Source organism: Polypterus senegalus, chromosome 1 (assembly GCF_016835505.1).
Source record: "Polypterus senegalus isolate Bchr_013 chromosome 1, ASM1683550v1, whole genome shotgun sequence".
NCBI classification, from domain to species: Eukaryota; Metazoa; Chordata; class Cladistia; order Polypteriformes; family Polypteridae; genus Polypterus; species Polypterus senegalus.
Window position 1 is genome coordinate 42,798,837 of NC_053154.1, and position 25,603 is coordinate 42,824,439.

Below are 25,603 nucleotides of genomic sequence, written 5' to 3' on the forward strand. Positions count from 1 at the left end.
TATGTCTCAGCAAATACTTGACTTTACAAATATTATACACTATATGACCAGACAAAATGTATTTTGTTGCAGAAACCCAAAATAAATAAAAATGTAGCTTGTATCTGGTGTTTCCGATCCTAGACCTGGAAAGCATATAATAATTTATATTAAAAACACATTTCTAAGTTATAGTAGTACTAGGGTGTTGTACCGTGTTAGCCATTATGAATGTAGAGAAAAGTCAAGCAAAATGACACCTTTTATTGGCTAACTAAAAAGATTACAACATGCAAGTTGAGGCAACTCAGGCCCCTTTTTGCCTGAAGAAGGGGCCTGAGTTGCCTCGAAAGCTTGCATATTGTAATCTTTTTAGTTAGCCAATAAAAGGTGTCATTTTGCTTGGCTTTTCTCTAAGTTATAGTAAGTATTTTGAAAGTATTTTGCTCTCTACATTTGATCACTTATGACACACATATGCTTAAATTATCTTCCATTTTTAATGATTAGTAAATGTGTTGCACTACATGAAGATCTATTCAGGTTATGTTATGAATATCTTGCACCAGGAAGGGAGTGGATATGGGTGTTAAGAGATTTTAATGAGCTGTTACTAACAGTCAATGAAAGTCTTGCAAGTAGATGCAGAGGCTTGTAAAACTGATGGAAATGTATGTGCTTTTGAAACTGGAGCACTCTAGCACCAAGGTACTAATGCCAGCCCTGTCTTAAATTATATATCAAAATATTTACTTATTTTATTTTTGTTCTTCTTTATTACTATTCTTAATTATATTTATGAAGTTACATGCATGGAGTGTGCATTTTCCTTATGTGGTTGTTTTCTCTATAAACTCCAGTTCCAGCAAGAGTTCCGTTAAATAGGTGTGAAAGTATGAGTAAGTGCATTCTGCAAAATGGACTGGTGCCCTGTCCAAGAATTTTAAAAAGTCCTTCAGCGTTGCTGAGTTAGGCCTTGATTCTGCACAATCATATACTGGATAAGGAGAATTCGGAATATGAAGTGATGGTTTCACTATATGACAACAACAGGTTGTCAGAGTGCATCCTAAACACCCTTCCTTCACCATCTGCTGTTTACAACATTCTTGTTTATGAACCTCATTTATCTGACTGAATCAGCAACTACTTTCCTCCATCTTCACCTTAATTATTTTAAAACCCTTCTATTTTTGCAGTAAGATGATCATTTCATGTATTCTGTATAGTTTTCTTTTATTTCAGTGCAGTTACATTTTTCCTCAGACTTAGTTTCCTTTAAATTCAATAGACAATCACACAGGGAAAGTTTTACCTCTTCAGATAACTTATTCGTGTGTGACAGAACTAATTTTGTTGAAATTTATTTAGTTACAGGATAAACTGAATGTTGCAAAGTGTAACTTCATTTGCCACAGTAAAACAACCAATCCACAGCCAGTTACTATCAGTATAGGCCCAATGTTCTTTCACAATGCTATTGTATATATAACATAACATTTATTAAATCCCACTAATTCAATTATTTTTCATTCAATTAATTAAATAATTCCTTGTCAGCAATTTAAACAAGGTCACATAATTCAAAATAACTACTTTTAAATGTACTGCTGATTACAACAAAATGTCAATGTAATGACTAGATGTATTTGAGGTCACTGTTTATTTTGTGAACTCAAAGCAAATGTGCACAAAGTACCAAAGCTTTCATTCTTTAGGTGCAGTACCCACATTCACCCATACTGAACAGAGAGTTTGCTTCTTAGTGGAAAATGCACAGGCACTATATAAACACTGAATGATATACTTGAACCTGGTCTATGTGTAAATAAATAATGACAGACTAAGATAACTTAAGCAGTATAATTTATGGCCAGAAACTATCACACACATATCCTGGAAATAATTTATGGAACTAGCTTAATCCAACTTCTCTCTAATGATTTTAAATCTGACTTTTATGTATTGAATTATTTTAAACAACTCTTTAGTAATTATCATAATGATGTTGACTCTTACTGTCAATAACTCCTAGGTACATCCAGCTCAATGTATTATAATATGACCTGACACCAAGACATTTCCTCGCAACTTGAGTTAATCTTGGATTGGGGCTGATGACCAAGCACGGGGGAACGTTAATTTATAAAAATCAACATGATTAATAATGTGCCACATGTTTTTAATACTATAACAATGTCTTTACAATGGCAAAGGCATAAACATTACTTTGACTGGCAACACTCAATTGGCCAGGTATGAGGGACAGCAGTTTTTGCGATGGACTGGTTCCTGCCATGTGTCAGATGGTTGGTGCAGTATGCAGTCATTCAACAACCCTGAAATGGAAACAGAAGCTTCTAAATCCAGACACAATGGTAACTTCTTGAAAACATCCTCATTTATTTTCCAACTATTGGCATCAAGAGGAATGCTAGTTTAGCAAAGGCCACACTCTCACACACTCCCTAACATCAGGCCAGTTGCACAAAGCCCCTACAACTTACATGTCTCGCTGTTTTACAGTCACAAAATTAAGTTTTTTCTTCCATTTATACATTGGACCAATAGGTCCTTATTACGAGAACGGAAACCTGCTGCCAATGATGTAAATTTGGAAATCAAATTCTGTTTTTTTTTTTTAAACACTCAAAACACTAACCCAATATAAAGCAATTATATATAAAATGGGACTATTCTACAATACACTACGTTTTCCCTTGGAATCCAATAAAATAGAAATAATAAAGCCACGATGTAAACTACAGAGAGCTCTCTTTCGTCGGCATTAGTTTTACATACGTAAATGATTAACTCTAGCAGGCGCAGATCCATTTTATTTTATATTTATAATTAGCCACACTTAAGTCTGACATGGAAATAAGGTCCTCTGAAATCCTCCCAAATGCACTTTGTCCTTCTGTAAATTTGATACATTCTCAGATACGATGATAACTGCGGGGACAGCCTTAAAAGACTCGTTTTATGGAGGGATGGGGGCGCGAAATGACATTAACCACTGGGAACAGCTCAGAAAGAAACTTTGATCGTTTTACAAACCACTCAAGTGACAAACGCCAAGAGGGCGCTTAATTTATGGCGACAAGCAAAGTCAGGGCAAGTCAACACTCGGAAAGAAAGAAAGAAAAACAGCGGCCGCCGCACTTTATCGTTGTCTCTGCATAAAGAGCATGAAAAGTATTGTCGCACAAGTATAAAGAGGTGTGCACACTTGAATTATAAACGCCGCGATAATACCTCTCTCGAGCTAGACAAAATACATACAGGTGTTATAGAAGACAATGCGAGGTTGTCGGTTTCCAGAAAGAAAGAAAAAGGCAGCTTCGCGCACGAGCAACTCTTGGCCGCACCGGGGTCGTGGCTAGTAAGCTGGCGTGCTGCCGGGAGCCTACAGAGATGCAGCAGCAGCCGCCACTGCCGCTCATCCGCGCCTATTTCATGTCAAGTGGTCCATGAAGAACCTTCGTGCTTTCAAGGTGCCGGGGGCGGGGGAGGGGGCGAGTGAGACGAGAGAGGAAGTCGCCGTATATTATTGGCCCCTCGCCCTCCCTCCTTCTCTCCCTCTCTCTCCCTCGCTCTCTCACTTTAAGAACAAGAAAAAAAGCCCACTTGTAATCGACTGACAAGACAGCATGAAAATGAGGCTGACACTTGGATATGTGCTCAGTGCGAACGCGTTCCCTCAAAGAGACACCTAAGCCTCGGATGCTAACATTATGGGAGCTGTTTGTTTTACCAGGCACATTTGTTTGTTTTTGCTCCTCTTAAACAGTCGTCAGAGCTCCGGGAGTGCCGGAAATCAAGGTAAGTTTTCTGCAGTTTTTTTTTTCCTTCTCCACTTCTCACGCGCTGACATTTTTAAACGGTATTTCTTACTAGAAGACGTTTATGATAGTTACAGTGACTCATAGCCACTCTATTTGATAGAGAAGAAATGTGCGTTTTCACACAAACTTACACAAACTTTTTTTTTTTAGTTTTGAAACACTTTCATGAGAAAATAGTTTTCTGCAGCTGCATTTAAGTTTAGCGGCATCGTTTACATTAAATATATTCTAAAAAAGAACGTTTATATTAATTATGCATTTATCTAACTGATGTTTTAATGTATGGACAATGATTTAACGGTAACAACATATCTACATTTTCAGTGACAACTATTTTTAAAGACTGCATTCCCTTACAGTCAATTTATTTACATGCTTTGTTTACTCTGCAATTAATTTTTGTGTAGTTTCTAAAATGATTGTGGTATATTACGCAAAGGTATAGAGGTCGACATATTTATTGTTATAGCATATAATATAAATTTTTTCCTAGCGTTTCGTTGCAGTATTTTGAACATGTATGTCAAATAGTAAAAAGTTAATCAAACAATTTAACAAACGTATGATAGCCGTCTTATAAAACTTTTTAAAGGCTCGTTCTTTCATCGTTCCAGCTATCCACGTACCCGTTTTCTGAAGCGAAAAAGGAGCACGAAGAGTGATTCTGTTTCACATCCTTCATTTACAATTGATAGCAGATATCGATTAGTGGTATCAAAGAATGAATGACGTACTTAGCTCTTCTTTTTTTGAGATGGCCGTTTATTTTTCGAAGTTACAATTGAGTGCTGGATATTTGAGGAATAGAACATTTTATATGTAACGATGAAATGTCCTCCGGTCGGGTGCTCGTTTTCTGCCTGTCTCACAGTGCCTCTGTAGAAGGTAGACTCGACTTCTTATGGACGTATATCGGACTAAGGAACAGATGATGCATATGATGGATTCGTTTGCTAGAAAGCTTTAGTGTCACCTCATTTTACGGAAACTGACTAGAATTGGTAGTTGTTAGCATTCTCAAATCCACAAGGCAGAACAAACGGATACACTGATGATAACTGAAGGTATAATTGTATGTATTTAAGTTCCGCCGTTAATGGAGTTTGCTGAAAATTTCATATTGGTTTTACCGTAGAAATGCAAACGTTTGTAGTCCGATATTAAAGTATTGCGCAATACTTGCTCTCATCTCACCGCAAATACCCCCTCCCCCTCTCATTTTATTGATCCGGCTAACTTTAGGGGAATTGTATGTCAGACGCCAGGTAGCAACCAACCCAGTCCAATTCCTGCTGCTAAAATGCCAGTCCTACAACCAAAAATTGTTCGCTTTATGAAAGTGATCAGTTTTCGTTGCAAATATAGGAGTTACTAACGCGATACAACACTATTTCGTTTAATTGAAATAACCCGATTTGTTTTACTGGATGTATATAAGACTGCTTATAAATTATTTATCATAGAATAACAAAATTATCAGCGTGCCCGCAAATTACATGTAATATCCTGAAAGTAAAAACAATGGTCGTGCAAAGTTTGATAAGCCGTATCATCTCTTTGCGTTGGTCACATCGCTCATGTCATCGCGGCTCAATGATGAGGGACATGCATCAGAACTATTCAGTATTTTTGCAGACGTTCCTTCAGTTTTTTAGTCGCGCTTTAAGATCGATTTGCCATTTTTGCTTTATTTTAAAGTACTTTGCAGTTGTGGGTATTGCATAACATACAAGCATTTACAGCCGAATAAGGTACATGCTATTTTGTATTTTAACATGCATGCTGCCTACAAGTGCTTGTGTTTATTGGGCTTAACATTTTGATGCATGTGGTAATTTTTTCCTTACTAGAACACTGTTTTATTGATAGGATAAAATGCATTGCTGTAAAGTTATTTTTATTATAACTGCAGCGTTCAACCTGTGGTCAAAGTGGTACACGCTTCACTTTCTCCTTATCTGATATGTTAATTTAAAGAGGATTGTTGAAGCCGATTACTTTTACAAGTCCCAAATGATCTCTTAACGCTGGCGATTAGAACTCTTCAGTAATGGTCTTTATTCTTTTCTTTGTCTCAGTTAAAGAAAGGCGTATGAAGCTGAGAGCTCTTTTAAGTTTTTTTTTTATAGGGCGTTTGGTATTCCTTGTGCTGAACTTTTAAGAGCTTGAGCTATAAGTTGATCTCATGGAGTGGCGCAGTTTCTAATATCTTTTTCAGCATTTTTAAATTACAGAATGACAGTCATAAGTTAAGTGAATCGAGTTTAACCTTAATTTGGAGTGGAAGTGATAAACGAAGTGAATCGAGTTGAACGGTGAATTTGTTATAAACATGAACCGTTTTTGACTATTAATTGCCACATGAAACGGGTATTTATGTTTCAGTTCGCAGGTGGTGGATTTTTCAGGAATTTTAAACCATATGATTATAACAAATTCCTGTATAATTTGAAGGTAAAATAGTATGTTTGTCTGTTTTTCTAAATGAGTTAGCACAACCTTTAGAAACAACGTCAGGACACCAAAGGTGGCGCCTTGCAGGCATTCGTGCTTGTACCCCGGATTATGATTAACGTTAAAACATATGGTAAAACGACTGAAAACAAAATCCATTACTTACCGATAAAAATAATTAATATTTTTCTTTAGATACAGATCCCTGTGCAGAAGGAACAGATGCCTGTCACATGGATGCTATTTGTCAGAGCTCCCTCAAATCCTATAAGTGCACTTGTAAAACAGGTTACAAGGGGGATGGAAGGCAATGTGAAGGTAAATAACAGTCAAATTTAAAAACTAATTAAAGTTATTAAAGCCTGTGTCACAATTTAGCAAATGAAATGTAAATGACTTGTGTAAAAGCTGCTATTTTCTCTGTATTACAATAAGGAAAACATGTTTATGCTTCAAATCTAATTTTTTTATTTTACAGTGTGATTCAGTGTATTTTGTGTTTTTTCCTGGTCATAGTCCATAAAAACTATGCAAGACAATAGATTAAGGGCTCTGCTACTTTTATGTGGGATTTACTTGCTAAATATTCTACTTGGTTCTCAGATTGTATATTGTTGAATGTTTTGTCTTGCTGTGGTGTCTCTCGTTATGCTCATGTGTCCATATAGCTAACATTTATCAAACTGTCCTATTTCTCAGACATTGATGAATGTGAATATGAGCACAATGGTGGCTGTGTACATGAATGTAACAACATTCCTGGCAATTATCGCTGCACTTGCTATGATGGGTTCATGCTAGCACATGATGGACACAACTGCCTAGGTAAGAAGTGTTTTTTTCATTCTTTATGATCACTTAGATTAGGCAGTGCTGTTTTTTTTTAATATTGTTGGCTTTATTGAACAGTTTTAAAAATGTGTTGCATTTCTTAGTTATTTCACTTGCCAAGTCCTTCTGAGTTTCTTGATTTATTGTAATTTCTGCATTAAAAATAACCAGTTTAGAATTTTATTTAATCAATGTTATTAGTGAATATTTACTCTGGTAATTATTATGAACACTACAGGACTTATTTCATAATGGTACATTTCATATAAATCATGTAGGCTCATGTTTTTATAAACATATAGAAAGGTAAAATTGAAAAGGTTTTGCAGACTTTTTGGCCTTTTTTGAAATAATTTATTTGAAGGGTTATAATGGAACGTAGTTTTTGATGTTAGCTTCATTCAGAAAAAGTGAGGCATATAGTTATGAAACGATTAAATAAGCAGTTGAACATGTTGCAGATATTTCACTTTAGGTAATGTCTGCATTATTAGAATGCGACTAAGTGTGATTTACATCACAGACATCACCTTGAAAAGTAGAAATAAAAGTCTACTTTTGTCCTTTTCTTACATGACCTTCATTTGGTCATGGTTATGTTTATTATAAGAACAAGTGAAATTAAATTTGGCATCCAAGCAAGTCTGAATACTATGGCAGTATTCTGCTTTTGTTTCCCTCTCAGCAGTAAAGCAGTTTCATTATTTGTCACTTGCAAAGTAATCTTTTCACTTCCAGGGGTGAAGTAGCAAAGTGCTAAAACAATGAAAAGGGTGCTAATTGAAAAGTAAAGAGATAATCAGACGAAAACAAAATATTTAGCAGGAATTTAGTCCTTAACAGTAGTACCAACAGCTGAGCTTTGTTGATTACCAGAAGCAAAAATAATTTGAAAGAATTGTTCACAAGTCTAGAAATTAAATATTAAATTGAGCATTTACGTCAATGTTTTTCTTTTGTGGCTTATTTACACTAACCTTTTTGTCTTTGCAGCTTGGATACTGAATATGGATGGTTAAATAAATACATAAATCTGTGTATATATATATATGTGTATATATATTTACTTAATGATTTAGATATACTGCATATCATGATACGTAAGAGGTCATTAAATAACCTGTAGCTCTGGATAGGTATGCAGCTTTCCTAAGAAAAAATATGTGGGCTAATTCAAGTTTTAGGAGTGTGTTAAAGTAATATAATTTCCAGTTCACCAGTAATTTTAGCATCAAGTCATGCTTAAGGAGTTTTATTCAGTTCCGCTAACTTTCATATAATTACAACTGTATGTTAAGCTATGATGAAACCATTAAATGAAACAGTCTTTTCATTAGATTTCTTGGTGGTAACTAAATTGGTAGGTTTAAGTTTCTTAACATTGGCTGTAGATGTCTCTTGTCAAGATCTTTCATGTATCTCCCTTAACCTTTGTTTATCAAAATATGATGCTGGTAGTTAAAGTGAACAGTTAGATTATAGTTTACTGAATTTCAATGTATCCATTTACTACTGAATTACGTTTTTATGGACTGTATAGCTTAAAACACACTCATGTTTTTGAATCCATTTTTTTAAATGTAGTTTTGCCTAGGGTTTCTGTCTTTCACTTATTTCGGTTAAAAATATTTTTTGCATAACTGTGTTTATTTAGATTTGAGGTCTTGGACTCATCTATTTTGTTAGCATTTTAATGACCTTGTGTTCTTACAGAAAACATCTTACTTCAGGTGTGAATATTAAAAGCGTTTCTTTAACTTTTGGGATTGTTTAGACATTCCTCATCTTTCTTTGTATGATTTGTTTTGACTTAAATAATTCAATCTAAAGAAGTTTTGGTCATTAGTGATTTCTGTCTGTTATTCAGTAAATATGTGGCATGTTCTTATAACTACATTCTAAGAGAATGAGTGTCTGATTTAACATGTCATGTAAGAAATGAGTTAACCAAAATGTCTATGGTTTGTTTTCTTTTCAGATGTGGATGAATGTACTTTTAATAATGGTGGCTGTCAGCATATTTGTGTTAACACAATGGGAAGCTACGAGTGCCAATGTAACCCTGGATTTTTCCTTAGTGACAACCAGCACACCTGTATTCATCGTTCAGTGGGTAAGTTAACTGCATGTTTCTGTTGAATGTATTTTGTGAGAGTTTTAAGTGTGCATTACCAAATTTCTGATTTATTTAGAGATTAGGATAGCTTCAGCGTCCTGGCTTCAAATTCTAACCAGGATGCGTTGCAATCTCCACACAGACATTCTCTTGAAGTGCAAGTGTAGTTTATTCTCTTCAGACCCCACTTTTCTCCCATATCCCAAAGATATGCAGTTTGGGTTGTCTGGTGACTCTATATCAACACTTTAAATCAGTGTGGGTGTGTATGTGTGTGAATGTGCCCTGTAATTGGCTTCTCATTTAGCGTTATTTTCTGTATTTTGCTCAGTGCTGCTGGGATAGGTACCACTTCTGCATGAACCTGAAAATGATCAACTGGTTAGAAAATGGATGAATGTATAATTAATTTCTCTTCTCATGTGTTGCAAAGGACAAAGGAAAACAGCTTAAAGGGGGAAAAATCCTGTGGAGGTTATCAGAGTAACCATTCCTTTGGTCTTATAAGCAGTGGTGCATTGTTTTATCATTTTTGTTCGGCATGGTAACTGATAATATATAGTGTTGTTAGCACTATGTCAAAACAAATAGTTCATAATATCAACAGTAAAATGAATGTATATAAATAACTTTTTATGCTCATGCACGTAACTACTCGGCAGAAAGTGTTCCTGAATATACAAGTACAACATATGAAAAACTGAACAAACTACAAAGATGAAAAATTGATTTGACAGCTACTGTTTTAACTGTTTGGTAGCAGTGTCTGCTGCCAGGTGTTACCTTTATAACTTGGAGCAGGAGATAAAATATGCATACATTTGGTTTAATTTTCAACATGTAACTTGCTCATTTGAATTTGTATTCATTCTTTTTCTCTCAGTAACAGAAAAATAGAAAGGAAATTAAATACAGGAATTTACAAGCAGTACAGTATAGGTAGTGCAGAAAGATATCACAATCAAGGTGCTCCAGTTAGTCATAACATGTACTTTATCATAAAAAATGCTATTTGTAAACTTGTCAGTCTGGGCTTTGATCCTGTTGAAATTTCTGCCTAACACAGCAGTGAGAAAATTTTGCCTTGAATAACTACAGTCCTTTGTTGTAAGTTAGGTAGTGTTTTGGTAATGTTTGCATAGATTTTTACTTTAGCTAATAAGAAAGTTATTTTTGTGCAGTTTTCATAACACCTTGTATGGTCTTACAGAGTAATGTGGATTTTGTTACCACATTACACTTTAAAGCCTTCAGTTGGGACCATTTTTGCAGACCAAGAGTATTTTTTTAATAGAATCAAGGCCTTTCATCTACTTCACTACTCTGGGATTTGCTCTTCATGTACTTCACTATTCTGGAATTTTAATGGTATTTTTGAAAAATCCAGTTCAATGTTCCTATAACTGTGTTGGATTTTAGTGAAAAATGTTAAAAGGGAAATAATCAGCACTTATTGAATATCATGGGTTAGTCTAAAACAATGCACAATGTGCCATAGTAAAACAAGAAAATGAAGTACCAGTAAATATATTAAATTATGGTAACTAGAAAGCAGTATATTGAAAGTTAACAAATTAATTGTGAAGACAGACATAGCCATATTTTGTGTATGTTATAGTACATTTGCTTATTGTAGAAATTGTATGTTCCTAGTATTAATTATTTAAGTTGAAGAATAGCTCTTAACTGGCTTTTCCTAGATCCAGCATTTTAGATAGTACTATAATATGTTTTTGCTTCCTATGCATTCTGTGTGAGGCATCAGTCCTTTTAACATTTTGATCTCATAATGGATTGATTTTATAATTGTTGGTTCCAAGTTTACATTTGGTGCACTGATAATAACATTCAGTCAGCATTTATGTTGCACCAGTCAGTCAATCAATCAGTTAGTCTGTGTATTAGGCCCTAAGCACTGGTACTCAATTACAGTTCTGGGGGTCCGCTGTGACTGCAGGTTTTTGCTTTAACGAGTTTCTTAATTAGAATATGTTTATTTAGTAAAAAAGCAATATTTCTGGGGGGCTTAGTTTTAGTTAACTTGCTTGTTACAATTCAGAACCCTTAATTGCCTACTTTAGTCTTATAGTAAACTGCTACATTTAGGTTTTAACTCTTGCCTATTTTCTCAAACAGCACTTAATTAATAATAAATTACAAATGATAAAGGAACCACCAGCTCTCCACATAACATGCTTCAATTTAAACCTCAGTACTGAAAATGTACCACAAAGTATTTATGTTAAAAATGTTTTTAAATAGGGGCGGCACGGTGGCGCAGTGGTAGCGCTGCTGCCTCACAGTTAGGTGACCCAGGTTTGCTTCCCGTGTCTGCGTGGGTTTCCTCCGGGTGCTCTGGTTTCCTCCCAAAGACATGCAGGTTAGGTGGATTGGCGATCCTAAATTGTCCCTAGTGTGTGTGTGTGTGTGTGCCCTGTAGTGGGCTGGCTCCCTGCCCAGGGTTTGTTTCCTGCCTTGTGCCCTGTGTTGGCTGGGATTGGCTCGAGCAGACCCCCGTGACCCTGTAGTTACGATATAGCGGGTTGGATAATGGATGGATGGATGGATGTTTTTAAATACAGTAATCCCTCCTCGATCGCTGGGTTATGCTTCCAGAACCCCCCGCGATAGATGAAAATCCGCGAAGTAGAAACCATATGTTTGTATGGTTATTTTTATATATTTTAAGCCCTTATCAACTCTCCTACACTGTTAACATTATTAGAGCCCTCTAGACATGAAATAACACCCTTCAGTCAAAAGTTTAAACTGTGCTCCTTGACAAGACAGAGATGACAGTTCTTTCTCACAATTAAAAGAATGCAAACATATCTTCCTCTTCAAAGAATGCGTGTCAGGAGCAGAGAATGTCAGAGAGAGCGAGATAAAAGCAAACAATCAAAAAATCAATACGTGCTTTTGGGCTTTTAAGTATGCCGAAGCACAAGCGGCATTTTGTAGAGGTGCGTCCGTATCCGCTAGGCAAACAGCCCCTCTGCTCACACCCCCTCCGTCAGGCAGAGAGAGTGAGAGAGAGAGAAAAGCAAACAATCAAGCACCATGCGGGAAGCATATCATATCATTGAGGAGTTTTAGTTAATATGTAATACATGCTCTGATTGGGTAGCTTCTAAGCCATCCGCCAATAGCGTCCTTTGTATGAAATCAACTGGGCAAAGAAACTGAGGAAGCATGTAACCTAAATTAAAAGACCCATTGTCCGCAGAAATCCGCGAACCAGTGAAAAATCTGTGATATATATTTAGATGTGCTTTCATTTAAAATCCGCGATAGAGTGAAGCCGCGAAAGTCGAAGCGCGATATAGCGAGGGATTACTGTATATTTAGATATGCTTACAATGTAAGGATTTTTTTACAGGAAAAATCCGTGATATACAGTAATCCCTCCTCGATCGCGGGGGTTGCGTTCCAGAACCCCCCGCGATAGATGAAAATCCGCGAAGTAGAAACCATATGTTTGTGTAGTTATTTTTATATATTTTAAGCCCTTATAAACTCTCCCACACTGTTAACATTATTAGAGCCCTCTAGACATGAAATAACACCCTTTAGTCAAAAGTTTAAACTGTGCTCCATGACAAGACAGAGATGACAGTTCTTTCTCACAATTAAAAGAATGCAAATAGATCTTCTCTTCAGGAGCAGAGAATTTCAGAGAGAGTGAGAGAGAGAGAGAGAAAGAGAGAGAGCGCTCGCAAAGAAAAGCAAACAATCAAAAAATCAAAACGTGTGCTTTTAAGTTTGCCGTGGCATTTTTTAGAGGAGCGTCAGTATCTTCTAAGCAAACAGCCCCTCTGCTCACATCTCCTCCGTCAGGCGCAGAGAACGTCCAAGAGAGAGAGCGAGATTAAAGCAAACCATCAAAAAATCAATAAGTGTGCTTTTGGAAGCGGCATTTCTTAGAGGTGTGTCCGTATCCACTAGGTAAACAGCTTCTGTGCAAACAGCACCTCTGCTCACAGCCCCTCCGTCAGGCGTAGAGAATGTCAGAGAGGGTGAGATAGAGGCAGAGAGAGACAAGCAAACAATCAAGCTCCGCGCGGGACGCATATCTTATAGCATTGAGGAGTTTTATTTAATATGTAATACATGCTCTGATTGGGTAGCTTCTAAGCCATCTGCCAATAGCGTCCCTTGTATGAAATTAACAGGGCAAACAAACTGAGGAAGCGTGTAGCATAAATTAAAAGACCCATTGTCCGCAGAAATCCGCGAACCAGCGAAAAATCCGTGATATATATTTAGATGTGCTTACATTTAAAATCCGCGATAGAGTGAAGCCGCGAAAGTCGAAGTGCGATATAGCGAGGGATTACTGTATATGAAAGAGAAGGAGAGGACCACAAAATATATGAATAAAGTTCTCCAGAAACAAAAAATATAATTTTTGTTGTGGAAGAATAAAAGCATTAACAAGCCATATTATTAAATACCAAGTTTCATAATGTGTTAGGCCTTGTTTCCAATTATAAAACTGGTTAGAATGAAAGCCTGTAGCCACTGCAATCCTCTAAGACCATAATTGAGTACCCCTGTTATAGAGCTAACAAGACTACTGTATAATGCTGTTCAGTCAGTCAGTCAGCCAATACAATGAAATCATTAATTTATTTCTGAACTTGTTTAGTCTAATGTACAGTACATTCACAAAGAGTCATTCTGTATCCCATGATTGTCTGGTACAAGACCAGAACTAATACTGGGTGGGATACCAGTTTATTGCAGGGCACACTTAATTACAGACGTTCACTTAATCATATAGAGCTAATTTAGATTTGACAGTTAACCTAAACTGCATGTTTTTCAGATTTGGGGGTTGTCTGGAGATTACACAGGTATACTATATCAAGAAAAAAAGTGCCTGGGCAGGGATGTGAACATAGGATTGTTATAAGGAAGCAGCACTAACCACTGTGCAGTGCAAATGTAACCAACACAGACAATATAAAATGCATCATTGAAAGATAGCAGAAGGAGCCCTGGTTATATATGTGACAGAAAGCATCAAAAGGAGCTTTAAAAATCAGTGTTACAATATGAAATTACAGTGCTTTATATATGGCAAAGATGTCAGACAGAATAATAGTACAAGATAACATTATTTTTTTTAGTAAAAGTTTTAAAGCTAGCGGATAAGAATAGTATATACCGTGGTGGTATTTCTGTCACAGTGGATAGTGGAGATAGGTGATAATGAAATGAAGACATAGCAGCCAGGCCCTAAGTCAGGATTTGAATGTCAAGGTAGAAATCCATGTGTGAAGATTTCCAGAAGGAAGTTTAATTTCTGGGTTTTAGACCATTAAGAATGTCACTGTAATACAAGCTAAATCGACTAACAGGTCTATTAGCAAAAGGAATATAGTGGTAAACAGGGATTCAGGAGTGTTAGAAAAATAGTGTTATAAGGTAGTAAAAGAGTTTGAAAGTAATTTAGTGACTACTGTTTTGTTTGAGTCTAGACCTTGACAACAACACTCTAAAACTAGTTGTAAACAATTGATACTTTTAAGCAGTAGTATCAGATTCTGATGATATTTCGTGGGTAATAAAAAAAAATGGCTGCAGCAGATACCACCCATTATCCAACCCGCTATATCCTAACTACAGGGTCATGGGGGTCTGCTGGAGCCAATCCCAGCCAACACAGGGCACAAGGCAGGAAAAAACCCCGGGCAGGGAGCCAGCCCACAGCAGTGCAGCAGATACATTATATGCAATTGGAAGGTCAGGCTACTTTTTTAATTATGACTTTAAACTTTAAATCTGGCTTCATTCTTCAATGGCCTCAATGCTTAGTATACCCAAACACCCTTCAGCATGACCTATGAGGTCTTTGTGAATTTGAGTGTCATAAGGAGGAATGTACAGCTAACTATTTTGGGTTGCAGCTCTTTTTAATTCACATAAACTTGAAACAAATTTTTGGAATTTGCAGAGTGTGGATGAGCAGACAGATTTATCAAGGTTAAGAAGAGGTGTAGCAAAAGTACTTAAAACTGTGTAGAAGTAAACTGCTGTTGAACCTTTCTATTAAAATATCACTGTAGGAAAACAGTGTGTAATTGTCCAAGACATTGGTTAAATACCCAGAATCAGCCTCAAAAACCTTAATTTTGAGTTAACAGATCTTTAAGAAAATGAATGAGGCTTTTGTGTATTGGCATAGACCTTCAAGCCTTCTTTAATATAAGATTTTTTTTCTGCAAATTAATTAGGATAGATACAGTTCTGTTTGCAAAATGTGCTCATTTTGTTTAGTTAGCATGTTATGGAAATAAGAGCCTAGACCAGTTAGTTACATGGAAAGATAAATGAGCATTTGTGCAATACAGGAAAGATTTTTATTCATTGTTTATTTGAAAGGGGGAGACTTACAGGGATTTTTAAATATCATGAGTATGTGGGGTCCATTTTTTTGATTTGTGTCCATATCAAGGACTGTTTCCTATCATGTATTTAGTGTTTCTAGCCCACAAGTACTGAACATTAATGTTTTGGAGAGGTTTTATGTCATCTCTGTTTACACTTTCACTGCAATTTGATGAATAGCATGAAATATGAATGTCCCGAATTTGCTGCGTTACTATTGCTATTTGTAAATGCCATGATTTGATTTAAAATACCTGAGAATCATTTCAAATAGGTACGCAGGTATAAAGATTTTTATATTACAAAATAGCATTTAAAAATGTGGACGTGAGCATCACATGGCTTTGCCCCCCTAGGAGCCAAGTTACTCCTAACTACTGCAACATTTTAGTAATTATTTACCGCTCTGATACTGTTCTTACTGACCATAAAAGAGGTCATTACGATAGCAACTGACAAGAAGAGTTCATAATTACAGAATTATGGTATTTGAGGGTTCCTCTAGAGTGCCTCTTTCTCTTGCATAATTTGTCTCAAAAATTAATCGCCACATTGTCATCTCATAAGTTTCAAGTTTGGTATTTTTCTGTGCAACCGTATTAACTCTATCCTCAAGATACTGTGACACACAACACACACTCATCATCAAGATATTAATGGGGGACCCTAAAATGTCAAGCCCCATTAAAAACTGAAGATTGAAATTTTTGACTAATCTAAAGCTTTCGCTCCTCCTCCATAGATGGTTAGGTTATAGTGGGGGAAGGTGCAATGCAAAAATGTGTAGGAATGACCTTGAAGCCGCTAATTCAATGCACAAATGTGTCTGCTCTGAGCAGAGCTGCAGCCTTGGTGGTATGGCAAAAAAAAAAACAACTTTTTTTTTAACTTATTGATGATTCATGATTTATTTAAATATTTCATAATAGAAATCACTTTCAATTATTCTTAATAAAATACAGAAAATGAGAAGGTTGTTAACATATTTCAAACTGAAAATACAAAACTGTACAGTAATCCCTCGCTATATCGCGCTTTGACTTTCGCGGTTTCGCTCTATCACGGATTTTATATGAAAGCATAACTAAATATATAACGCGGATTTTTCGCTGCTTCGCGGGTTCTGTGGACAATGTGTCTTTTTACTTCCTGTACATGCTTCCTCAGTTGGTTTGCCCAGTTGATTTCATACAAGGGACGCTATTGGCGGATGACTGAGAAGCTAACCAATCAGAGCACGCAGTTAAGTTCTCCTAACTGAGAAGCTAACCAATCAGAGCACGCAGTTAAGTTCCTGCTTGCTGAATGCAGTGTTAACCAGGAAGTCTTGTCTCACTCATTCAGCATCAACGTGTTTCGCTGTGTAAAGAGTTGTGCTTTTTTGTGTTTATCTTTGTGCATAGTCAAGCCCTTCATTATGGCTCCAAAACGATCTGCTACTGCTTCAGGGGCCGTGCACAAGCGCAAACGGAAGATGTTAACGATTGCCGAAAAGGTAAACGTTTTGGATTTGTTGAAGGCTACGATTCTTTTTATTTAAAAAGTAGGAAAGGAATATAAGATCTACGGCCGCAGTGTCCTTTTAACCAGGGTGCAAAACAAGTTGTAAGTGGATGTAATAAGGCAGTAGTCTGGATGGAATCTGCTTTAGGGATTTGGATTGAAGACTGCCAGAAGAAGAACAACGGCAGTGCTACACAATCGCCTGAAGTGGCTCCTTTAAGGGCTGGAACGCTCTCCTTTGTTGTGCAGTAAAATAAAACTCATTGTTATTGGACAAGTCATCGTGTCATTGTTGGTGAGTAACCATAATTAATTTTCTACTTACAGTACTTAGTACATGTACGTACGTTTAGTGTCACTGTACACACACATTTACTGTATACTATTTTTGTTGCATTGTACGTATTTATTGCTGGTGGCATGTCTATCGTAATGGCTGTAACATGTGATATCGGAGACACTCAATATCTTTAAAATAATATTTAGGTTTTACTGTATATAAACAGTGTGTTTATATACATAATTTCAATGAATCTTACCTAATATCTAAGAGAATACAAAGGGATTATGCTGTATAACTCTGCGGGAAATATTTATAAACAGTGTGGGAGAGTTGATAAGGGCTTAAAATATATAAAAATAACCATAGAAACATATGGTTTCTACTTCGCGGATTTTCACCTATCGCGGGGGGGGTCTGGAATGCAACCCCCGCGATCGAGGAGGGATTACTGTATTCTTCCTAGAAATATAAAGACCTATAGGTTTTTATTGTTAATGAGGAAAGGTGCAAAATATGAAAACTTCTTTCTGTGCAGACTTTTCTGAACTTTTTTTGTAATATGCTTTTACATGTAGCCCTCCTTCTTCTTCCCTGTTGCCCCCACAGGGCATTTCATACAACGTACAGGGACCTTGACTTAAACTTTGCAGTTTCCTTTACAACTTTTCCTTTCTTTGCATCCCTCACATCTCTTTCTTTTGTATCCTTTGTAGAGAAAAGCCAAGCAAAATGACACCTTTTATTTATCTAGTTAGCCAATAAAAGGTGTCATTTTGCTTGGCTTTTCTCTACATTCATAATGGCTAACACGGTACAACAACCTTTTGTATCCTTTGTACATTACTTTTCTTTTTCTTTTTTTTTTTCTTCAGAAAAACTGTTTAGATTGCAAAGCACCCAGGCCAGTTTTTCTCCTGTATTATAACTTACAGGCAGGGCTGGTCCTAATTATTTTGGGGACATACAAAATTTTGTGGTGCCCCAGCTAGCACAATGGAAGCACATATTGCAATATTTACATTTCATGAAGATAGTTCACTTTTGAGGTGCAGCTGAAAAGAAGCTATAAAGCTTGTCCAAAGAAGGCAAAGGCATCTCTTGAGCTTTTGGCTGCCCTTACTACCACTAAATTTAGGGTGTGGGCAACACATGCGACAAAGAAAGCTCTGGGATATTTTTGCAACCGTCTGGCTTGTATACCTTTGTCCTTCCCCTTCATGCTGGCACCAGTGTCATATGTTTGCCCTCTGAAATCATCAGAAGGAATTTTTATTTGATCAAGCCTATCCTAGCCCTGTTTTGTTCCTCACACAAGGCAGGTCATCCCTCGTGGAGATTTTTTTAGTTAAGTAATATACAGTTTTTTGTGCAAAGGGAGATACTGCCTTTTTTTGTAGAGTAGAGAAATTCATTGTCAGGAATAATTAACAAAATTAATTTTAAGCAACTGTAGATAGATCATTTTAATTATGCCCTGCCATCCTGAGTTGTATGTGCTTTATATTTTATTGCAGCATCTTCTTTGATATACAGTAGGTAAGCAGTGCTGCTAGCTTTCAATCATGTACCACAGTTGAAGGTTGCCGCCTACCTGTTGACCCATAATGAGCAGATAAACTACCTACAAAATGTCTCCTTCAAAGAAACCAATCCAACCCCCTCTAAATAAAACCACTTTTATCATTTTGTCCAACTATGGCAACTTAGTGCTAAAAAGCAAGCAAGTGGCATGTGAAAAAGAAAAAAAAAAACTTTGAGGACCCCAGAGTGACCTGTCTATAGAGGAGTCACTTTTCTCCAAGTGTGCTCTGATATACATTTTTCAGAAAGCCGACTTGTTCTTCTCCGCCACCTTACCCTTTCCGCAATTGCAGAATAAGAAAGCATGATGTACAGCTCAGGTGTTTTCTTCCCAGGAACTAGACAAGGTATTCTCTGCCCCAAACTTAATCACGCTGACTAATGGATTATATAACCAGGAGTGTACCTTGTTCATGCCAAAACAGGGTAAAAAATACACTGAAGTTGTCATTTGAGGACAGGCTTTATCTTTGTTTCATGGTTTCCTGCACTGGTTCCATTCTTTTGTTTCAGTTTTAAGTGCTGAAATAAATTGGGTGTGCTGCTGCATTTAACTGCCATTGCCTTTTTGCAAGCGTTTGATTTTACAATTGTTTGTTTGACATCTAATCTTTCATATCAAATCCAATTGCGAAAAGTTGAGTTTGAAATTAGCTCATTCCTAGTAAAAGCACCACCCTACATGTTGTTCACATTAATATTTTAATTGTACCATTTGATTAAAAAAACCATTGTTTTAAAATATTAATTTGAATTAAACTCTTTAATCAGAAAAAAACACCCAACTCTAGCTGTGGCCAGCCGAGGGTTATAACCCACAATTCCTTAAAAGCAAAATCTGAATTATCTATGATAAATGATGATGTCCTCTGCACTGATTTCAATATTTACATATGATACTAACAGCCAGGATTTCCTGATATAATTTCTTAAATATACTGTAGCGTGCATGCTATAATAGACGTTGATTATTTATGTTTAGTAGTATCGGTGAAGTAAATACATAACATTTTTTCAATTTAGTAAAGCAATATTAGTAAAGCAGCATTAGCAATTTAGTAAAGTAATATTTTAGATGGTACCTGCTGTATATATTTTTGATTAACAAGTCTGGCATTTGATGTACAGTTTAACCCAATGTATAAGATGATGTGCTGTAGATCATAAGGCTTCCTCAGTAAGACAGTCTCTGATATACTGTACAGTACATACATTAAATAATGTATATTATTTTTTAACAAACTAAGTTCAAGAGGTCATTAGAGAAAGCATACTGTATGAAGGAGCTATACCCATATCACTTTTGGCAGCAACCTCAGGACCTGTTAGAAAACACTAAAGCTGAGGAAAGCTTCCAAGATAAGGAAGGTGGCCTTCTGTACAGTAACAAGAGAGATTCTAGACTGAATGGTAATGGCAGGTGGAACACAAAATATCTGATGTTGTAGACAAAATGAAGGGATGTAGGCCAATGAAATGGGAATTAAGAAAGTAAAAGTGCATGTAGCTCAAGCTCTTGACAGGAAGCGTGGGATAGATTTGACTTTGACTAAAGATGTCTTACAAACTTTGAACGATTAGGGTCAGAAACTGTTAACTTTATGTATATGCCTTTCTCAGAGGAGTGATTTTAGTTCCATCTCTGTGACTGAGATGAATATGGTGGTTGAGAAACACTACTGTGGCAAAGCTTTTAGGATGGATGATAAGATTAAATCAGAACTGTAGATGGCACTAGATATATTTGCATACTTTGGTTACAGAGGAGAGCAATCAAGTGCATTCCAGAATTAAATGGTATATCCTTCTCTGACAGGCTCAAATCTCTTTAATTGTGAGTAGAGGAGGCTACATAGGGACCTAGTTCAGGTCTTCAGAACTCTCAAAGGCATTAATATGGTATATCCAGCAGAATTCCTTCATTTAAACAGGGAATTTTATACTCTGGGACATGGGTTCAGATTAGGAGCAACTCTATTTAAAACTAAAGCCAGGAAACACTTCTTCCATGCAAAATGTTGTGGGAATCTAGAATAAACTATTGAGGCATCTAGTTGAAGCAGTAACCTTGACAACCTATAAAAAAGTATCTTAATGAAATAGTGGGACAGCTTATCTTGATGGACAGATCAGTCTTGACTCCTTTGTCACATTTCTTGTGTTCTAACTACACCTTTTTAATGTTAGGTAGAAAGTAATGACATTTGGATTGACTGATAGGTTTATTGCCTATTTTCAAAAAAAATTACCAAATGTTGAGTTTGCATTATTGAGGAAATCACACTCCTTAGCTTCCCACAGAAAGCCAATGCCAAATTGATAGAAATAATACTTCAACAGATACAGTAGCTAATCCTTAAATTTGGGATGAGCACTGTGTCTCTTTCTCCTGGCCTTGAAGCACTGAGACATATCTTATTACTTATGTAAGTCTTCCATTTCTGTCTGCTCTTTTTGTGGACCTGGAGTAAGCTTTTGATCACATACCCCAGTAGAGCTAGTGAGAGGCATTCCCTATTATTTGTGAAGTGAGGATTATGTTGTCAAACATTGTTACTTAAAGCTGAACCCATTTAAGTTGAGTGTGGGAGTATGCTTTGGCTGCAGCTTGTCCTCTCCTGCTAATGAGTTTAATGGGCAGAGACTATCAAAGTGTAACCAAGGCTTTCAGGGCATTCAGTTTAGTGAAATGCTGACTGAATCTCTGCTTTTTGTCCAGGAAGTTTGTTTTTTTTATGAAAAAACCTGTAATATGGAAAAAGTGTTCTATACAGAATACACTGTAATTAGTGCTTTAAATGGCTTTGTGTGCATATATATATATATATATATATATATACAGTGGTGTGAAAAACTATTTGCCCCCTTCCTGATTTCTTATTCTTTTGCATGTTTGTCACACAAAATGTTTCTGATCATCAAACACATTTAACCATTAGTCAAATATAACACAAGTAAACACAAAATGCAGTTTATAAATGATGGTTTTTATTATTTAGGGAGAAAAAAAATCCAAACCTATATGGCCCTGTGTGAAAAAGTAATTGCCCCTGAACCTAATAACTGGTTGGGCCACCCTTAGCAGCAATAACTGCAATCAAGCGTTTGCGATAACTTGCAATGAGTCTTTTACAGCGCTCTGGAGGAATTTTGGCCCACTCATCTTTGCAGAATTGTTGTAATTCAGCTTTATTTGAGGGTTTTCTAGCATGAACTGCCTTTTAAGGTCATGCCATAGCATCTCAATTGGATTCAGGTCAGGACTTTGACTAGGCCACTCCAAAGTCTTCATTTTGTTTTTCTTCAGCCATTCAGAGGTGGATTTGCTGGTGTGTTTTGGGTCATTGTCCTGTTGCAGCACCCAAGATCGCTTCAGCTTGAGTTGACGAACAGATGGCTGGACATTCTCCTTCAGGATTTTTTGGTAGACAGTAGAATTCATGGTTCCATCTATCACAGCAAGCCTTCCAGGTCCTGAAGCAGCAAAACAACCCCAGACCATCACACTACCACCACCATATTTTACTGTTGGTATGATGTTCTTTTCTGAAATGCTGTGTTCCTTTTACGCCAGATGTAACAGGACATTTGCCTTCCAAAAACTTCAACTTTTGTCTCATCAGTCCACAAGGTATTTTCCCAAAAGTCTTGGCAATCATTGAGATGTTTCTTAGCAAAATTGAGACGAGCCCTAATGTTCTTTTTGCTTAACAGTGGTTTGCGTCTTGGAAATCTGCCATGTAGGCCGTTTTTGCCCAGTCTCTTTCTTATGGTGGAGTCGTGAACACTGACCTTAATTGAGGCAAGTGAGGCCTGCAGTTCTTTAGACATTGTCCTGGGGTCTTTGTGACCTCTCGGATGAGTCGTCTCTGCGCTCTTGAGGTAATTTTGGTCGGCGGCCACTCCTGGGAAGGTTCACCACTGTTCCATGTTTTTGCCATTTGTGGATAATGGCTCTCACTGTGGTTCGCTGGAGTCCCAAAGCTTTAGAAATGGCTTTATAACCTTTAGCAGACTGATAGATCTCAATTACTTCTGTTCTCATTTGTTCCTGAATTTCTTTGGATCTAGTTATGATGTCTAGCTTTTGAGGTGCTTTTGGTCTACTTCTCTGTGTCAGGCAGCTCCTATTTAAGTGATTTCTTGATTGAAACAGATGTGGCAGTAATCAGGCCTGGGGTGGCTACGGAAATTGAACTCAGGTGTGATACACCACAGTTAGGTTATTTTTAACAAGGGGCAATTACTTTTTCACACAGGGCCATGTAGGTTTGGATTTTTTCTCCTAAATAAAAAAACCATCATTTAAAAACTGCATTTTGTGTTTACTTGTGTTATATTTGACTAATGGTTAAATGTGTTTGATGATCAGAAACATTTTGTGGGACAAACATGCAAAAGAATAAGAAAACAGGAAGGGGGCAAATAGTTTTTCACACCACTGTATATATATATATATATATATATATATTAATTTAAAAAAGATCTTGGAAGGAGACAATACGTGATCTTCTCAGAAGCTAATTTGACATCCCACGAGAGACACTTTAATGTCACGCGAGACAAGGCAGTGAGATAAAAGGGACAGCTGATGTACAGGCTTTTAAATGATCGATGCAAAGTGCGATAAGCAGAACACACAGCTTGGCAGCAGCAGCAGCAGCAGAAAGACAGCAGCTGATCAGACCACACTTCCTCAGCGTAAGTCAGAGGCTACAGAGTGTACAGGTGAACTTCAGTTTCTGAAAGAGATCTATTACTACCGACATGCGTAACTCAATTTAGTACGCAAGTAAGGAATGGATCCATAGAGAAAAATACATAATACTTTATTACTTACTTTTTATAAAAATATTAAAACTTACTAACAATATTACTACATTTTAAGTCATAAAATATGAAGTTATTTTATATAGATTTTCTTTGCTTCTTCTCATGCTTCTTCTTCCCTCTTTTACTCCAGCCCGGCCTCAATCCTCTCTTCCACCTCTTCCTAAACCTATTCTGATTAAGTGTCTCCTTTTGCAGATTTAGGGTCTTTTGCTTCCCAACTTGGTAAACCCATCCCTTTCTGAGACTCCCCAAGAATCACATGCCAAGGCTGATGGATTTTAGTGGACGAGAGTCTCCTAAGTGCTTCTGAAGAGTGTGTAATAAAGGCGCTATATAAGCGCCTCTTGAACCCTCCGATGACACGTCAGACACCTGATATAAGTCCAATATTTTTATCTTTTATTATAATACTGTGCCCAAGCACCACTATTCCACACTACTCCAATAAACAATACAGTAAACAATTAATCCTCCACTCCTCCCAGCAGCTCTGTCACACTTCCTCCTAACTCCAGCTCGTCCTGTTGGGGTTACCCATAGTCCTTTTATACTTCTCGACCCGGAAGTGTTTCTGTCCCTCAGTCCATGTGACTCTTAACACTTCCGGGTTAGGTGAAAACTCCTTTTCTTTAACCTGGAAGTACAACATTGCTTCTGTCCCCTCGACTGGGAAGTACTTCCAGGTTATAAGGCAAATAGAAGTCACTTTGCCTCCCTGCAGCGTCCCCTGGCGGTCCCCATGGTATCGAGCAGGGCTGTGAAGGGAAACTCCAAGGTTCATAATGCTCTGCTGGAAGCCGGGGCATCTCCACGTTACAGGGAGGACACCACCTGGCGGCTTGGGGGTATTGGCCAGGATAAGCTGCCGGCCATAGTCCACAAGTGTAAAGACTTTACTAACATACCACACTGTGCATGGGTTCTTTTTATAGCTGATTCCTCAAGATGGCTCCATTCCAGACTTGTTAAATAAAGATTGTCTATAGCAAGACATTAAGTTCAAGGTGCCCTTCATTATCATGAGTTTTTCTAGGTATTAGCAAATTTTTTTTTCCATGGTATGAGGGATTGAAAACAGGCCTAGAAAACTATGCTTGCAAAAAAAAAAATCAGTGACCAATAAAAATAATACTCTTCCTACCCCAGCTGTTATGTTCAAGAATAAACAATAATAAAATGTATTTATTTTGTAAATAACAGATAAAAAATAACCAAGATACAGTATTTTAAGCTCATGATCCCAGATTGGTGATTGGTTCTATTGCAAAGCCTCACAATCTTGTTATCAGGATTTGAAACTCAGTCCTGACACACCCATATTCAGGGTGGCATGGTGGTACATTGGTAGTGCTGCTGCCTCACAGTAAGGAGGTTGAAATTAATTTTCCGGTCTTGCACCCTGTGATTGGTGGGATACGTTCCAGCTTCTCTGTGACCCGGGCCTTGACAAGCAAGTTAGGATGGATGAATGGTCCCAGGTTTTTCTGGGAGAAGTACTGCAAATGCTGCCACATGTTTTTTCCACCACCACACAGCAGCAGCAAGCAGCAGCGTAGACTGCAATGGTGAAATGGTTGCTTGAGCTCATTTGTTTGTGAGATCCAGAAATGGCTTTGAGAGATGCTCTGTTATGTTAGCTGCATAAACTATACCATTATGGCCCTTTTCTTTTAGGAGTTAAAAAAATATGTTATACACAAAATATTGTCTGATGATTAATTTTATGATAGTGAATAATATACTGTGTGGTAAATAATTTTATGGTACTGCTGTACAACCTAT

General features: G+C 37.0%; 1 protein-coding gene across 3 annotated transcripts in view; it reads left to right on the top strand.

The window, feature by feature from the left end:
* The first annotated feature begins 3,603 nt into the window (after positions 1-3,603).
* The window catches only part of scube2 (signal peptide, CUB domain, EGF-like 2), a 95,793-nt gene continuing 73,793 nt past the window's right edge, over positions 3,604-25,603 (top strand). For all 3 annotated transcript variants that reach the window (XM_039748259.1, XM_039748277.1, XM_039748269.1), the window contains exons 1-4: positions 3,604-3,804; positions 6,477-6,599; positions 6,981-7,106; positions 9,091-9,225. In XM_039748259.1, coding sequence (XP_039604193.1) covers positions 3,717-3,804; positions 6,477-6,599; positions 6,981-7,106; positions 9,091-9,225 — 472 coding nt within the window. In that variant the 5' untranslated portion in view covers positions 3,604-3,716. The remainder of the gene's footprint in view (positions 3,805-6,476; positions 6,600-6,980; positions 7,107-9,090; positions 9,226-25,603) is intronic.